The 19753-nt window shown below is 35.9% G+C and overlaps 1 protein-coding gene across 1 annotated transcript in view; it reads left to right on the top strand.

The window, feature by feature from the left end:
• The window catches only part of Dbx (homeobox protein Dbx), a 34793-nt gene that overhangs the window by 2530 nt on the left and 12510 nt on the right, over window positions 1–19753 (top strand). Inside the window, exon 2 of the mRNA XM_090118600.1 lies at window positions 18633–18752. Within this exon, the coding sequence (XP_089974726.1) occupies window positions 18633–18752 (120 nt within the window). The remainder of the gene's footprint in view (window positions 1–18632; window positions 18753–19753) is intronic.

Genomic DNA, 19753 nt, shown 5'->3' with positions numbered 1-19753 from the left:
GTACTTCTCTCTGTGGTGCACAATAAAGTATTTTTGTATTTGTATTTGTATATTGTGTGCGTTTAAAGTTTTAATAACCAATTTCCAGCCTAGGGCGTCATTATTTAAGTCGCGGAAAACATTTCGGCGCAATAAATTTTAAAAATAAGAAAAAGTCAATACAATAAAAACTTGATTCCATTTAATTGTCATTAAAGATAAGAAACAGTATCAATTACAATATTATACAAATAATATTTAACTTTATAAACTGTATGATAAAAAGCAAGAAAAGCGGCTTATCAATTTGGCATCTAGGGCGGGAGCAAGTTAAAATCCGCCCCTGGGCGATGATAATACTAATAATAATTATTTTATTTACATATTTTCTTGTTATTAATTATTAATAAAAAAGAAACCGTAATAATCATAGATAGAGAAGTAATTCACACTACTGTGTAATACACAGTTACTGTGGGTCATTTTTTCATACGTTTTTGTTTTCCCTACGTGTATCGCGTAGATCTATTGCCTATATTATCACAAAAACTTTATCGTTGTTTTTGCATCACAATGCAGATTTGTCGAATGTGTTCCATCGCGATACGTGCAATGGAAAGGGAGTGAAAACGTTAGAGTGCGATGGTCTAATTAATGCAAAATGAGAGCAAGCAAGACCTGATTATTAGTGACATTTAGGTCTAATTCACACGAGAGTTAAAAAAGCGTTGCGTTAAAACCCGGCGTTGGCGCTTTTTAAACGTTCTCTCTGTGGTTGTTCATACTAACGCTTTAAAATCACTCATGTCTCGTCTCTGGCTTCAGTAGGACGTGGAAATGGTTTCTGCTAAATTAATGGCACTAGCGATTTGTGTTATTAAAAGACGAAAAAGAAAACAAAAGGCATTCTGGGTACATCCTCTGAATGAACAGAGATACTTAAAAGGGCAGTTTGTGACACTGTACGAAGAGATACCCCGGAAATTTTTTTAATTATTTTCGAATGTCTATAACAACTTTTGACGAATTGTTGGAAATAGTGGGGCCTCAAATAAAACTTTAAGATACCAACATGCGTTTGGCGATACCACCTGTACAACGACTGGCTTTTACTCTGAGGTAAGGCGCTTTTTTAGCGCTCGTCTGAATAATAGTAAGAAGTTTCCTATGGTCTATTTTATTTAACGCCCAACGCCGAGCGTTGAAAATACAACACTGCGCGATAAAAAAGCGTCGCGCTTTAAAAGCGCTGACGTGTGAACATATACTTGGGAATGCATTTGTTCTATTTGGACGCTTTTTTAACGGACGTTAAAAAAGCTCTCGTGTGAATTAGACCTTAGAGGTGTAGGATAGCGCTCCGGGCGTTTTGTCGCCCTTAAGATTTGTTGAGTAGGACTCTGTCCAGAAACTAACAATTAATAAACATGTATGTTTGAATAATGTTTATTTAGCGCTTTATAACAAGATAATTTTTAACAAATTAATTTGATGTTATGTGGGTTCGATGTTCGAGGTTGTCAATTGATTTGAAATAAAATAAAATATAATTTCACACTACACACACACTTTTTAGATCACGATGTTATTTTCCTTTCTGATTGTTAAGATAGGATTTTAATGTGTTTCTATAAAACTGAATCCAATTTAAAAATTCTTTCACCATTTTAAAGCCTCATTTTTACCGGCGAATCCGGGAAAAGCGGCCAGATCTGGGGCCGTATGATCGTTATGATCGCAATAACCAGCCATGGTTAATTATGGTATTATATGAATTTGCCAGTCAGTTCAATTCACGGCTTAAACTGTCTGGAAATAAGAGGTCATAATACAGCCCCAGTATGAATTTTGGCAGGCAGAGATAGGTTATATGAATCTAGGTAAAGTGATCATTAGAACTCGGGTGACGCCGAAGCTTCGAAAAAATAAAGAATAACGTTTACCAAAATACCGTTATCAAAAATAACGAAAACAATTATCACGCACCGTTATTCTATCCATCTCTACATCTTAATTCACTGGCACAATTGCAATATGGCGCCGAGTTTTTCAATAAAACTGTAACATCTGGCCTGACACTTAAGCGCGGGGGCGGGAGTGAGATAGCAATACGTTATACACTAATGCTAGAGAGGGATAGCACGATGTGGGGGTCCGAGGGAAAATTAATATGTCCTTTTCTTAACATTTTCGTAGACGCAACGCTCTTTATTATTTTATTATTGATGTTGGCTGATTTCTCTATTAATATATCGACGATGAAGTGTCAATATATGCTAACTACAAAAACTACATTTTTCAGTAGACGAAAAAAACGTTTTATTTCTTTTTCGTTACTGTTTTTAATTCTTATTTTAGCTAACGTTCATTATAAAAGGATATTAGATATCATGGAATCATTTATTAAATGTAACTTCACAGCTTTTTAAAAAAACATGGAGATATTAGATATTGCTTGTAATTGTATTTAAACAGGAAGCCGTATTTTTTAGATACAATTTATTGCCAATATACTTAGAAGAAATTGTTCTTAAGATTACAACATTTTTTTATTTTAATATTAGGTTTTTGTATCAATACTATAGTAAAATGTTGATTTAAAATCCTGTCACTACACGTGATTATGCTCGAAGATAGTGATTTGAATATAAAACATTATTTCAATTTGTTCAACTTCATATTATGGACGAGATGTTCTTGCTGCTTTGGTTATAGTAGCATAATCGCGTTCAAGTCAAGAAATATAAGATACAGCTAGATGAACACACGTCAGAGCACAACAGCGTCGAAAATTTACTCATCTTCACGGACGGGTCCAAGACTGAAAATGGCACGGGTGCTGGGGTCTTCTCTGAGTAATACGGTGTCTGACCCCATAATACAGTCTTTCAGGCTGAATGCCTAGGACTTCTACTTGCAGCTTCAGCCATAATCAAAAGGAATGTAACAATTTTTCGATTCGGATCCTATCGGATAGCAAAGCAGCACTCATGGCAATCAAAACCCATGAAATCACTGCAGGGTTAATTCTAGAGTGTCACCTAGCCCTAACTAGGGTATGTGATCTGGGAAATTCCCTAGTACCTACTACAATGAATAAAAGGACACAGTAACTCACGAGGAAACGATGCTGCTGACATATTAGCCAGAAGGGCATCTGAAACATCATGTCATGGGACCTTTTCCCATTATACCGCTACCTGCAAGCTGGATCCGGCGGATGATTACCCAGCTCACTAGCACTGCACAAAAAGCAGAATGTTCAAGCAGATCTGATTGCAAGCATGCCAGAGAAGCCCTAACAAACATTGACTCTAGACTTGCACGTCAGATTCTCAACCTACGCAGATGCAACTACGTGTAATAACAGGGACCCTCACAGGGCACGGCCCCTTCGACAAACATCTCTTTAATTTAGGGATCACAGACAGTCCGCTATGCAGAGCATGCATGGCGTCCGAGGAAAAGGCAGCCCACGTCATCATGGAATGTACGGGGGTTGCGGAGTACAGGGCAAGACACCTGGGGTCTCCCGGGTCCCTCCCTGAAGCCTTCGGCAGCCCTTCCAAGCTGCTTGGCTTCATGTGCTCGGGTGGTTTCAGTTTTAGCTGGTTTCCCCCACCTCCCTCCCTCACGCAAAATAGGCGCTTGACCTCGAGTTGCGGAGAAATGCCCGTATATTATTATAAGTTGGCGTTCAATGGTGCTATGAGCTGAATCGCATTCCATTTGTGTGTGACCGGGTTCTAAAAACTTTTGAGTTATGGTAATATTATACTTTTAACTAAAATATAATAGTGCGTTCGACATAACTGCGTTGCGATTTTGGTAAGTGCATCCGTCAGAAAATATAATAATAGGCAGCTGTTGGCTAACACAATGCTTTACCAGGTAATTAATTACAAACGAAACAAAAGTGCTAGACGTCAGGTCAGCAGCTGTTTCGTCAAACCAGTAACATGTACATCAATGCTTAGTAATTTAATTGACTCTACGAACAATTTGTTGGTATCTTTACGCGCATAATGCGATGGTAGTTTTGGAAAAGCATCAAAAAACTCATCAAGAATGGCAATTTTTCGATGGTTTGTTGAGTTTGATGGAGAAGCACGTGTTAGGATACTTTCTTCTTGGTTTGAAAGCATGCCAAACTCAGGAATAAACTGTAAATGAGCCCAAGGAAAGCGTGCTTAAAAACATAGAGCGGACGCGTCAGGGTGTACTTAGAATATATTGCCAGCAAAAATGACGCAACTTTTGTTATAAGGTATTGCTACACTTTAATATTTGCTCAAATTGACTGTTTACAGAGAAATGACCTTTATGGGCCTATGTATTACTCTATTTTAAGTACGAAAATGCAATAAAACGAAAATCGCTAAAATGTTAGTTAGGAGGTATTGATACTTCATCGTCGATATATTTCTTTGTTATTGCACGACTATTAGGAACGCGTGTGGATGTAATTTTGTTGCAAGATGTTGTTATTGGATAGTGAAAACATAGATATAAAATATTTATGGACATACATAATATATTTAGAGGCTGATTATAGGAGACTAGCTTTCTTCATTAAATTGTAAAACTGACATGATTAAAAAGAAAAACTATGGAGTTTCTTGCCGGTTCGTCTCCGTAGATACCTACTGCCTTCCGAATCGGTGGTAAATGTTAAATAATTTGGAAAATCCAAAAGTGCACGCCTCATAATTTTTTTTTAATAAATATTTATTAATTATTATTTTTGTTTATTTAATAACAATTAAACCACATCGAATCAGACTCTGAAAAATGAAAGGGTTCTATTCCTGAGCATACTCAAGCGTAAGAGAAAAAAAAAGACTCGATTAGTAAAGTATTTCGGTCGCTATCGTGTTAACAAGAAAAAGGATCCGCACATACAGACACACGGACGTCCAAGACAGAACTTTTTTAAACTGTTTTTTAACTAGTTTAAATAACAAAAATGACATCAAAAATATCATGAACGTTAAAAATAGTGTTTTTTCTTAATATGTGTGTGTATGTATTATCTTACAAGTGCAATGTATGATACATAAAGACATTTTAAGTTTGAAAAATCAGATGTTTTGCGCGAAGTGACAGTAGTACCCACCTCAACGCTTCGCTTATGAGGCGTGCAAAATATGTAATGACGTTTCAAAAGTGCTTCTAGAAGAAGTCTAATTGAATAAATAAATGATTGAGTTTGAGTTTGAGTTTTATGTAGCCTATTTAGTAAATTAGTAATCTGTGACTACACGTATGTAGTATTTTATCCTGTCCAAGTTATATTTGACTAAATACATCCCCTCTTTTTAATCGTAGTTTGAGTAATTTTGGAAACGTGTTTATTTTTTAAATTGTTGGTATTTATAGAACCGTGTAATTCGTAGCACTTACCTTTCTTACCTAATACGTCTTCAGTATTTAGTAGTATATTGTTCTTGTAGGTAACTGTTTAGTAAAATAATCAGGAATATTAAGAACAAATACGTTATATTTAAGGCGCATTATTTTAATACGGATTAGACACAATCTATGCTACGACGCTACGAAAGTGCTACGAAAACGACAATCTTCTTAATACTATTATAAAGGCGAAAGTTTGTATGGATGTATGGATGTATGGATGTTTGTTACTCTTTCACGTAAAAACTACTGAACCGATTACAATGAAATTTAGCACACATATAGAGGGTAACTTCGATTAACACATAGGATAGGTTTTATCCCGGAAATCCCACGGGAACGGGAACTATGCGGGTTTTCCTTTGAAAACGCGGGCGAAGCCGCGGGCGGAAATCTAGTTTTAAATATTGTTTGTTGTTTGTACAAGTTTTAATATAATATTTCAAAAATATTTACACTTACTATTAATGTTGGTACCTTGTTCTAGATAAAAGAAGTTTTTGACTTCTGGTGCATAAGTTACGTGAACTAGATCTGTGTTACGTGACATGTTCTTTATTCCATAATGCAAATTAAACGTCAATTCAATTAATTTATTTCCACACAATGTTTCCTCAATAATAAAAATAAAAAACCGCGCTTCAAGTCATTACCGTACCGTAAAATAACACCAGTTCAAAAATCACCATCCATTCGACAATAAGAAGAAAAAATATACGAAAAATTCCATTTTATTATGCATTTCGGGTACGTTCTTCCATATTAACATGTCATTGGACGCCATATTGCGAAATTCGATCACAGAGTAATACCGCCTAATACCGACCTTACGTGAACGGAATAACGGTTTCAATAACGGTTCCAATAACGGTATTCACTTTACGATTGCTATAAAGAATCGACTGGTAAATCGTTTAGGAAAGTTCTCGATGGAGTGAAATAAAGAGAGGGTTGGTTCTTGATTGTTTCTGCAGGTGCTTTTCATGGCTATAGCTGGCTTGACGAGCGTTGGATGGTTACGAGCGGTATTTACTGTTATGGTTTGTGTGATTGAAACGATACTGTTGTTCGAAAATGATGGTGGGGTCGTGGAGATTTGGTATTTGTTTGTTAGTTCTTATTAGTTTAAGTGGCTTGTAGGGTAAATGTATGAATGATGAAATAGGTTATATTTGTTTCAGTGATTGTTTGTCCATACGGGATAAATGTGATAAGCCTTGTGAATCGAGTCATTTATTGTTTTGCCTTGTATCGGTTAGTTTTGTCTTCACCAAATATTGGAACGTGAATTTTTTTGGTTGTATCTACCGCAAGCAAGGATGTGTTCAATTAATTTTTGTAGGCATCATCTGTATATTATTTACCTAAGCGGTTTAGCTATTAAATTAAACGTCGGAAATTGCTTTATGGTACTGCGTCAGTTTGAAATATATGGATAACAGAAAATATATGGATAACATGAACATATAACAGATATGGACTGTGTATAGGATATTATCAGTGCCACGTTATGTAATTCTAGCCTCTTTGGTGATTAATTCAATCCACTCCTTTCATCGATGATGACGACGATGGTTTGAATGAATTCTGTAGCAAGGAAAATGAAAGAAAATCGGTTAGTTTAGATGCTTTATTTTCCAACAGAATGGGACCTGATGATTTAGCAAAGCATAAAATAATAAACTCCCAGCTTTCATAACTACAAATAAATATTTCAGGACAATTTTCACACACGGCACGATCTGATCCCATACATAGCTTTCGCTTGTGTTACGGAAACCAGATGGCTGATAAACATACATATATAATTTTTAATAAATACTTATGTAGATAATTAACACCCAGACACAGAGCGAACATCTATGTTCATCACACACATATTTGCCATCGATAAGTTCTAATTTCTTTTCCGTATCTGCAAATTATGATAATTATCAATCATAACACACTATCATTATTAATAATCGATAAGAATTAATTGTCGAGATCACGTCTAACCACAAGGACACTAATGCACTGACACTTAGCACACCGGTAAACTGTAACCGTTTAGACCGCAGATGCGTTGTGAATACCAATGATAGGTTGCGGTTGATAATCGTTTTGGTATCGTTTTGTAGGGTTGCTCTTGGTGCTGTTTTTGATTATGGATACTGTGTTATCTATGTTACAGTTAAAACATTTTGGGAATGAATTCTGTATAGTTAGGATATATTTTTTAGTCTGTTTCGTGAATGGAACTTATGTCATTTTTGGTTGAGTTTTAGATGATTTCTGTTGTATTGTCTATTGTTGTTTGTTTAGAGATTATTCTAAAGATATCTGTATGTATGTACTAGATTTCCGCCCGCGGCTTCGCCCGCGTTTTCAAAGGAAAACCCGCATAGTTCCCGTTCCCGTGGGATTTCCGGGATAAAACCTATCCTATGTGTTAATCCAAGTTACCCTCTATATGTTTGCTAAATTTCATTGTAATCGGTTCAGTAGTTTTTACGTGAAAGAGTAACAAACATCCATACATCCATACATCCTTACAAACTTTCGCCTTTATAATATATCTGTATCTGTATGTATGTATAGTGTGTGGTTAAGAGACTTATTACATAAATAATCTCTCTTTTCTGATCCGTTGTTGTATTGCCAAACAGCTCTTGGAAAATTTAAGTTCTTCTATGTGACTTTCTGTGCCAGGAACAATTAGGAACGTTCCTTTTTTTTAATAAAACGGTCTAATCAACTGTTCAACATCATGTTGTCTTTGTCGAATCTCTTACAGTCATATCTTATATATAAAATTCTCGTGTCACAATGTTAGTCTGCATACTCCTCCGAAACGGGTGGACCGATTCTCATGAAATTTTCTGTGCATATCGGGTAAGTCTGAGAATCGGCCAACATCTATTTTTCATATGTACCACGGGCGAAGCCGGGGCGGACCGCTAGTCTTATATATAAAATTCTCGTGTCACAATGTTAGTCTGCATACTCCTCCGAAATGGGTGGACCGATTCTCATGAAATTTTCTGTGCATATCGGGTAAGTCTGAGAATCGGCCAACATCTATTTTTCATATGTACCACGGGCGAAGCTGGGGCGGACCGCTAGTAGTTTATATATTCTACCACACAGTGCGAAAAATAATAATAAATAAAATAATAAATATTTCAGGACAATTTTCACACACGGCACGATCTGATCCCATACAAAGCTTTCGCTTGTGTTATGGAAACCAGATGGCGTCAATATCCACTTGTAAAAAGAAAAAAACATACGTAATGGGCCTAAAAATTACAAACATTATGGGCCTAAAATCTACACCCACATTTTCACTAAAACAGATACTATCAAATATTTATTACTTATTGTTATTTCAATAACCTCTGAACATTACCATAATTAAACGTTAGCTTTTAACGTCATAATTTATATTTGCGTAAATTGGTTTATTTTGTATGTAACGGGAACATTGTGGTGTGTCACGCGTAGTGTTCATTTAGTGTACATATGCGTGTTTAATTTGCGTATGAAATCTTGTTTAACAGAGGTAATTAATGTTGAATAGTGTGATATTAGTTAATAGTGAAGTAAATGGGAGAAAGTTTAGGAAAGTAGGTAGGATTGAAAATATGTAAAACACGAGAGAAGATAACATTGAGTCTTTTTACACGCTTTATATTAGCTTCACCTGTATGTTTGTATGTTTGTAACCGACTTCTTTGGGCGCGATTTTGACCAACTTTAAACGGCCAGATTTCGTTCAAACTTTGTAGATTTATTTAGGACCGATGACAATACACTAATTTGATAAAATAAATAATAGTTAAAAAAAAATTAAAAAACACGCGTTTTATAAAAAACCGAACTAAAAGCGTGTTTTTTAGTTTTTTTAAACTATTATTATTATTTAAGTTAATGTTTAATAGACCATTATAGAGACTTTTAAGGCGTTAGACACATATAAGGAAAATATTAAGAAAAAAAAGACGGGTTGCACTGGGGGAGTGCCGGCAGAAGTGAAAACTTGATTATTTACGTTGAGCATGTTTGATATTTTGGAATGGTATCCGTCTTACGCTTTTTCGATCAGGTCACGTGTCCTGACGCGAGTTTAAGATTTTATACCCATTACAGAAAAAGTGCTCAACGCCGCTAAAGAAGTTTTCACTTCAAAAAATAGAATAAATCTTAAATCTTGTGTGCATCCTTTAGGCCATTACTGCTTTTATTTACTGCTTACCTTGTAAAAAACTCTGGAATTTATTAAGAACCGGTACCCTTCAAGAACCAAAATGTAAGGGATTAAAAATTAAAAATATTTAAAACGTTTTACAATAAACATATTTTTAATGAATAGACGGAAATATGTAGTATCTACTATAAACTGTAGTGTAGAATATAGAATAAATATAAAGCAATAATTATTTGTTTAATGTTTGCGTTTACGCGAGTATTTTTGAATTAATGCCTAAAATGGATTGAAAACGTGTTATGTTTACATTTTACATCATGATAATATAAAATAATATTTATTTGTTTATGTTTTGTTTCATGCATTAAAACAACATTATTATTCTATAGATATTAATCTATAATAATATTATAAATCTGAAGAGTTTGTTTGTTCGAATGCGCTAATCTCAGGAACTACTGGTCCGATTTGAAAAATTCTTTCGGTGTTAGATAGCCCATTTATCGAGAAAGGCTATAGGCTATATATCATCACACTAAGACCAACAGGAGCCGAACAATGCGGGTAAAACCGCAGGGCACAGCTAGTATTTCATAAGAGCTACAGATTCTAACATTGTGATATATTAATAGGAGGTATTTTTGAAAAGCACTGATTCGATCATGAAAGCTTCACTAACAGCATAGGTAATTTATAGGTGTCAAAAGCTATTGTTTTATCCCGGGTCAACCGGGGCGAAGCCGGGGAAAACAGCTAGTTAGGTTATGACTATTAACCAAATTGCCAGGGGAATTTTAGTTCTTCGATATGCCGTCGGTACTCGGTATCCTAACTGCGTTTTCTTTCAGTAGGTACATAAATTAAACAAAATGCAAATTAGGATAATTGCATTCATTTTCACAGTACACTATTGTTAGCTTTATATTAATTGAAAGTTACTTAATAATTGAATGAACAGAGAAATATTAAGATCATTGCAGTGCTACAGGCTATTTATTTAGGTATTTGAATAAGGTTCGCGGGCTTACGCATTTACGGGTTTTTAAGTCTTATTAAAGAAGTATACAAACGCTTAATTTAATAATTAAACAGAAAGAAAATTTATAAAATTCCACTGTATTTCTTGACATCTTTTATAATATTATAAAATAACTTTCCGCCCGCGGCTTCGCCCGCTTTGTCTAAAACAATAAATTATATACCTACTAAAACCTTCATCTTGAATCACTCTATCTTTTAAAGAAAACCGCATCAAAATCCGTTGCGTAGTTTTAAAGATTTAAGCATACATAGGGAGTAGGGACATAGGGACAGAGAAAGCGACTTTGTTTTATAGTATGTAGTGATACTGAATTTGCTTTGTGAAATAAAATACCTATAGCATGTAAACTATGTAATATAGTATGCATATAGTCGGTTTACTAAACGCTTTTAACAATTAAAAAGCAAAATCAACATCCATTTTCCATTGAATAGCACGAACAATGTGATTAAAACGGAATCAAGGGAAAAATAATTTTCAATAAACCGTAAACGTCCCCTCAGAAATCAATTATTTTCACACTTCCCGCGCAAAAATGGCCGCCGCACGGCGACACTGGGACACTCAATGATTTAACAAGTAACGGTTAATTAAATAACGGTATTGTTGCGTTGCACGGAACGGGTATTTTTCGGTATTCGTTTTTTTTGACATGTGTAAATTGTAACAAAAATGGGAAGGCAAAAAAATTGTAATTGAATTCGGTATGTTGTTATTATGCACTAGCTTCCGCCCGCGCCTCCGTCCGCGCGGATGTCGGTCTTCGCGTGGATGGTTTATTTCTCCATTTTGAGTAACTCTGACAATAACATCTTATAAATATCTATTGGACTCAAATACGGCTAGGCCTATAATAATACGCAACGTGTGTTCGCTGTTCTACAGAACAACGTCTATGGATAAAACTGAAAAATTAAGATTATTTTTTTTCTTCGTATTTTTTCAGGATAAAAAGTATCCTATTTTACGCCCAGGATAATAAGGTATAATTATACCAAGTTTCATCGAAATCGAACCGTTAGTTTTCACGTGATGTCTTCACATACAGACAGACAGACAGACAAAATTTTTTTTAATCACATATTTGGGTTTGGTATCGATCCAGTAACACCCCCTGCTATTTATTTTTTCAATATTTTCAATGTACAGAATTGACCCTTCTACAGATTTATTATATGTATCTATAGATAATCATAATGTGTTTATTTTATTTTAACTAGAATAATTTAGGCCTAAAGGTAAGGTTACCTAGTACCTACCTAATAGTTTGTCAAATTTTCATGGAGATAATATTACTACGTATGGAGGAGACACCACGAACAAAATCTGTGCGCCATTTTTTTGCTCTAACTAAGTTTTAAAATTTTTTATTTAGTTAGGTACTTAACGATGAAAGTTATTCCTTTGCACTTTTCCGTATTATTTGTATTATTTGTGCAATATCGTAACACACACGAAGGCATGTTTGATGCGTTTCACTTTAAAACCATTAAAAAATACCGCTCAACATACGTCACATGACGTATGTTGAGTGGAACATAAGTGATGTAGGCCTTAATGTAGGCGGTGTCGTCTCCTATTAATATTATCTCAATGCAAATTTTACACAAATTGCAAAAATATTTTGATATCATTTACCTATTTTAGTTCTCAGCAGATGATGCGATTTTCCCATTTTTTGCAACTGTGTCAAACATAGAGATAATAAATAATAATTAATAATAATATTATCTACTTTATAAATCCCCAAAAAACATTAGCAACAATTTATTATCTACATTCTATATTTTTATAACACGCCATAAACAGCTCCCGCCCACCGAAATTAAAAAGTAACTCACCATAGATTATTATTTTTTTATTCTGGCCAGTAATACAAAAATTATAAAGGCTAATCCACACAGCTATCATAACACCTAATAAAATATATCCGAACAATAAATTCATAGTTAAATTGGGGTCGAAAAACATAAAAAAATCGCCATTGTTGTGAGGATAAAAAACTATGTTAGACCCTGTTTATTTCTTCGGGATTTGTTCATTGTTCGCATGTTTAATATTTTATTGATCGTATTGTTGCGAAATAAGCCCTGTTTTCTCAAGTGTTCGTCTTGCGTTGCCATTTTTTAATCTGTTAAAATTACTATTGTATTATCTGTGCGATTTTTAGTTTCGCGGTTTTTTTAATGTCATATTGTTTGCTTTGGAGGTTTTTATTGCTCTCTAATAATATATTAACAGCAAATTTTTTGTGTTAGAATTTTAAACGCTTTTGGGAAGTTTTTATTAATTTTACGCTTCCCAAGATGTCTCGAGATATTATCCTTACACCCAATTATAATACAAACATAATTAAATGATCTTTTTCTACCTACCTACAAATCAATTACTTGATGATATATAAGTGTTCTTCTTCTTACCTATTACAATTTATCCATACTAATATTATACAGCTGAAGAGTTTGTTTGCTTGTTAGGTAGTCCATTTATCTAGGAAGGCTATTAATAGCCTATGTCACTCAGAAATTATCAAGTTTTTAATTCAAAAATCTCTCATTTGAAGTAAAACTTCTTAAGGCGTGTTGAGAGTAATTTTTAAGATTGTGTCATGGCTATACCGTCGCGTCATGGCAAAACCGTCACGACATGGAGTAAGGCAACGATTTTTATATCTTTGAATCTCTGAAGAACGTGTAGAGCACGTGTGCTCGACACACACGCTATTTTTTATATTAATATAGATAGGTACTTAGAATTAGCAGCTTTCCGGTTTAAAATATTTAAAACATTAGTTTTTGACGTTACAAACATATATATACAAACAAATCACTTCATAATTTTCATATTGTAGATTTAAAGCAATATCCTCAACCGATTATGAACGCAGTCAAGTGAAAAATCAACTTATAAATAGGCAAGTAATTCTGGGAGGGATCGGAGGCGTCGGTGTATAAAAGTTTCTCTTGAGGGCTTCTCGTTTTAATCATTTTGAAGGCACCGATTTGTGGTAATAAGGATTAATTTTTATGGTGTGTAATTCGATTATGAAATATAGATGGAGGTATTATGTATGTATGTATGTAGATGCATACATTATACCTATCTAGGTATATAAATTCTAGGTATCTATGCATGTCAGAGTGTATACTTATTATAAACTAGCTGCGCTCCGCGGTTTCACCCGCGTAGCTCCGCTCCTGTTGGTCTTAGCGTGATGATATAATATAGCCTATAGCCTTCCTCGATGAATGGGCAATCTAACACCGAAATAATTTTTCAAATCGGACCAGTAGTACGTAGGTTCGCAATTACAAAGTAATATAATATAATCAGCGATTAAAACAACAACACAACTTTAAACTTAAGTATGATTAAAAAAGTTATATTACATATTACTATGTTTGCATCATATTGTATAAGTACGTGACATACATTGTTATGCTGATGATAGCACGGGCGACGCCGCATATACCGGTCTTGCAAATCTCTCTCAGGACCAAGTGGATGAGCATCGAAAACAACTTGTGTCTAAAATTGAGAAATCTCTGGAAGAAGTCTCAATTTGGGGCCAAAACAATCTCGTCCAGTTTAACCCCTCAAAGACGCAAGTTTGCGCATTCTCAGCTAAAAAGAGGTCTTTTGCAGTGTCACCTACATTCCAGAACACTCCTCTCAAAGCCACGCCATGCATCGGAATTCTCGGTATCGACATTGCGAGTGACGTACAATTCCGCGGTCATCTGGAAGACAAGGCTAAATTAGCCTCTAAGAAACTTGGGGTGCTCGCAAGAGCGAGACAGTACTTCACGCCAGCTCATCGCCTACTACTCTACAAGGCTCAAGTTCGGCCACACATGGAGTATTGTTCTCACCTATGGGCTGGAGCACCCCAGTATCAGTTACTTCCATTTGACCGCCTTCAGCGTCGTGCCTGCCGCATTGTCGACCTACCTGAGCTCACCGATCGGCTGGATCCTCTGGCTTTGAGGCGCGATGTTGCGACTCTATGCGTATTCTATCGCATATACAACGGGGAGTGTTCTGAGGAACTATTTGCCTTAATACCACCTGCAGAATTCCACAACCGCACTGCCCGACACAAGCAAAAATATCATCCACACCACCTGGATGCATGGCGCTCGTCAACCGTGCGTTTCTCACGGCACTTCCTGCCCCGAGCCACACTCCTGTGGAACAAATTACCACCTTCCGTGTTCCCCAACCAGTACGACATGGGAACCTTCAAACAAAGAGCCTACACCTTCCTGAAAAACCAATATCCTTCTTAAAGCCGGCAATACGATCGCAGTGTTCCTAACGCTGTGATCGTCATGGGCGGCGTCTATCACCTACCACCAAGTGAGTCGCCTGCCCTATTGCCAGGGTTATTATAAAAAAAAAAAAAAAAAAATATTTCATTGATGCTAAGCTCTTGTTGGCCTTGGTGAAATTATTTTTGTGTTAGTCAATGTATCGAGGAAGGACTATAAAGCGTCACGATACGATCAAAAGGAGCGGAGCAGCCATAAAAAATGTTGTAAAAGCGGGAAAAAAAAATGAGCAAATGAATAGTAGAAAATGTTGCATCTAGATAGACAAAGGTAACTTATTAGAGCTAGCGCGCACGAGCAACTTTGTCTCCGCAACTATTTTGTCTCTCCCATCAATTGTATGGGGAGTTGCGTCGCTACGTGCGCGCACTTTCATACTAGCCCATGGGTGGAGAGACAAAATAGTTGCGGAGACAAAATTGTTGCGGAGACAAAGTTGCTCGTGCGCGCTAGCTCTTAGAGAACGGGAACTATGCGGGATTTTCTTTGACTACGCGGGCGACTCCGCTGGCGGAAAGCTAATGTTTTAATAAACCATTAAATATTATAAGATAAAGATCATTGATTTTCCCTTCCCCAATATGTAGCGATCACACATAGCTTTAAATTAATACGGAGTCAAAAACAAAACACTTTGATTAATGACATTACAAAGGAGGCACAATATATTAAGCCGGCGTGGTTTTGACAGCGGGGTGGTAAGAAATCGCGGGGGTGCGGGCGGGCTGAGTTATAAGCGATTGCGTTTTTAAAAATGTTCAAATTTTTGAAGTGAAACTTCTTTATCGGCGTTGGACAAAAATTTAGTGTAACATTTTTGCGTTACGCCGTACGCGTGACATTTTTGCGTTACGCCGTACGCGTGACATTTTTGCGTTACGCCGTACGCGTGACATTTTTGCGTTACGCCATACTCGTGACATTTTTAAGGTCATAAAGAAGTTTCACTTCTTACGTGTGTAATCTAGTACACGCATACATTTTTTTTTTAAGCTATTGCATAGCTTCTATCGCGGGCCTTGAGCGCGGGGACCGAATCGAGAAATTGCGTAACGAAAAACCTCACGCTCCCCACTCCGACGGGCTCGGAGGTGTGGCTTGAAGGCATACTATGCAATAGCTTTACCGCGGCAGTCCCCGAGTGCCACACGTCTTTTTTTATGTGGGAAAGGAAGTAATTTGTATGTACTTACACTGCAAGGGAAACTGATATTGATATAAGTTTGTACTCGTGATTAAGGATTGTGAGACTCTATATGTATGTATTATGAGGATTGAAGAAGTATACAATATCTATACTAATATTATAAAGAGGAAAAGTTTGTATGTATGTAAGTATGTATGGTTTTCACGCATAAACTACTGGACCGATTTTGTTGAAATTTGACACAGATAATCTTTAGACCCTGAGAAAGAACATAGGCTACCTTTTATTGCGAAATATGTACCACGGGCGAAGCCGGGGCGGACCGCTAGTTCATTATAAATAAATTAAGTGTCTGTGTATTTTTAAGCATTTCTTACTTGTTCTATTCTAATGGAATCGTTACATGATGAGCCTTAAATATAAAAACCGCATAGTGTATAACTTACAACTGCATAGCTTTCAGTTTTTTATTGACAGTTATAGAAACTGACAACCAAGGAAATATCACCAATAGTAACGGAAATTACAATTTAAATAAAACAAAAGGATTGTGTTAGGGTCCGTTCACACAGACCGGCTCGGAGAGCATCGGCGCGCATTTTTCTTTTCACAAAGACCTGACCGTTTACGCTTGGATTTGGTCGGAGCGGAGCCGGCAACTATTTCACATAGACCGACTGGAAGTTATCTGAAAGCGGATGCGCATATATCGAATCGAAGCCGAACAGCTGCGCGAACGAGAAAAAGTACGCGATAGCAGCCGGTCAGCTACTCTTATTATTTCACACCAAGCGCGTACAAGGATTCTTAATGTCAAAAGCAGTGCACACGCAAAAATAAACCTTACTACAAATACTAAAAACTCTGTTTTCATCGTGATAAGAATCTGCTCTCCTCTCCGAGCCGGTCTGTGTGAACGGACCCTTAAAATGAAATGTTGCTTAAACATAAAACTCGAGACGAGAGAATACACGAAAAAGGGGCAATAGGGCAGAATAACGTCTGCTACCTAGTTTCATAATTTAAATCTATTCAACACATACCTAACAAGCAAGGACTCTAATAACTTATTCTTGTATGTTAAATCAAACAAGAAAACGTGATACCTACGTCATACGAATTGAAAACTTCCGTCTGTTTTGAAATATTAACAAAAATATCTAATCAAATTTTCTAATCAAATTCACCCTATTTGTCCTACTGATTTATAAACAAAATATCTTGAAACTTATTATTATCGTTTATTACTCTCATAAAATCGAACTCAAGAAAGAACAATTATTTTTTAGCCGTGTTACAATTTGTAAATAATCACCTTGCATTTAGAAATAAAGACTTCAACGGGCTTTAAACGCGATTTATTAATAATGAATAAATCGCGTTTAAAATCCGTTAAATCTTTATTTCTAAATTTATAATACTCGCGTTAAATCAACATTTTTTTTTATGCTATAGGATAGCAAACGAGCAGACGCGTCGCCTGGTGTTAAGCGATACACGCCGCCCATAAGCATCCACTCCACTGGATGTGTGTGTGAAATGGATGTGTTGCTATCCTCAAAGGGATTTGGAAGGAGTTAGGTAGAAGGGGCGAGGATGGGAGGGAATGAGGATAGGGAAGGAGAGGATGGGGAGGATGGATCACTCACCGTACGGAACGCGACTGTAAACTGCCACTATGGTGCCGATATTCTGTGAGGGTGTGGTACCTTCCCCGGTGCGAGCGTGGCCCAATTCGTGCCGAAGCATGCTCGACTCCAACTCTCAAAAATCAAACATAATATATATCCTTACAGCTTACCTACTTTTCTTCTTCCTAAAAAAACTTTAATTACCCGCTAAAAACTCATAACTTGTACCAAACACAAGCTATCGAGAACTCCTTATATTCCTTAATGGTTGTACGATTAGGGTCTTACCGTTTATTTAAATACGTTTTGATTTAATTGAATAATCGCGAAAATAATTCACCATTCGCTTTTGTAATTCGATTGATCTTTGGATATGTTTTTACTTTTTATAGGGAACTAGCGGTCCGCCCCGGCTTCGCCCGTGGTACATGTTTACGTTTTCTCTACATAAGAACCATCCTCGTACTTCAAGGAATATAATAAAAAAAGAATTATCGAAATCGGTTCAGCCGTTCTCGAGTTATGCGCTTACCAACACATTTTGCGATTCATTTTTATATATAAGAGAAGAAGATATGAAGGTGTCTGTGATTTTTAATTGATGGAATAAGTGGTTGTTATTTACGTGATGGTGAATACAAACATGTTTTTATTTCAAGTCGGGTAATGCAGTAAACGTCTGAAATAAAATTGATTAATCTATACATAATATTATAAATCTGAAGAGTTTGTTTGATTGTTTGAACGCGCTAATCTCAAGAACTACTGGTCCGTTTGGAAAAATTCTTTCGGTGTTGAACAGCTCATTTAAAGTATTATACCGCCTATTTATGAAGTCAATAATATATATTTATTTCAGACTACCGACATACCACATATTAATTATTCTATCTTGTTACAGATTACCGACAGCCAATGATCAACCCGTGGCCGATAGCAAAGCCAATCGCGAGTAGACCGATTCCAGTCCAGCATCAGCATTTGCAGCATTTACTGGCACACTGTCATCACCCGTATTTAGGTAATATGTTACCCTATTTAACTGACCGGTTGGCTTAGTTGATAGTGACCCTGCCGTCCAAGCCAGAGGTTGTGGGTTCGATTCCCACCCGGGGCAAATATTTGTGTGATGAACATAGATGTTCGCTCTGTGTCAGGGTGTTAGTTATCTATATTTAAGTATTTATTTAAAATAATATATGTATGTTTATCAACCATCTGGTTTCCATAATACAAGCGAAAGTGTTAGTAGGTATGGGATCAGATCGTGCCGTGTGTGAAAAATGTCCTGAAATATTTATCTATTACTAGCGGTCCGCCCCGGCTTCGCCCGTGGTACATGTTTACGTTTTCTCTACATAAGAACCATCCTCGTACTTCAAGGAATATAATAAAAAAAGAATTATCGAAATCGGTTCAGCCGTTCTCGAGTTATGCGCTTACCAACACATTTTGCGATTCATTTTTATATATAAGATTATTATTAGCTTCACCTCTACATTTGTATGTAACCGACACTTCAGAACAGATTTTAATTAATCATTGCTAAATGTGTGTTTTTATACGCAAATATCTATTTTTACGATTTTTACACCATTTTTGAAGTTTTCTTAGTGTGAGTTCTATTGTGAAATCATTTGTATAATAAGCTACAGCAAATCTTTCCTATTTTGTTAATTTTATAACTGTACCGTCTTTTTGCTTAAATAAAAAATGTTCATTCATTTTCATTTTCATAGATATCACATTTTTATTATCTAGTATCTACCTGCACCTAGTTTTCAATAATCATAAATACTAGTCAAATAACTTCTAATAATATGTATTAGCCTTTACCTTCACATATTATATACATATTTTCAACAAGTTTGTATGTAACCGACTCCTAATTCCTATATAGGCACCTACTCGATTTTGACGTATAAACACTAGTATAATAGGTCATTAAGTATAAACAAACAAATTTAATTCAAACTTTGTACACTTATCAAGGATCGGTGACTATACAATAATTCCGCGTGT

Source organism: Colias eurytheme, chromosome 30, assembly GCF_061535395.1.
Source record: "Colias eurytheme isolate Ceu_HAF_F1 chromosome 30, ilColEury1 Martin Lab GWU primary, whole genome shotgun sequence".
Classification (NCBI taxonomy): Eukaryota; Metazoa; Arthropoda; class Insecta; order Lepidoptera; family Pieridae; genus Colias; species Colias eurytheme.
The sequence above is the reverse complement of the archived record's forward strand: the minus strand, read 5'-3'. Positions and strand labels throughout refer to the sequence as shown.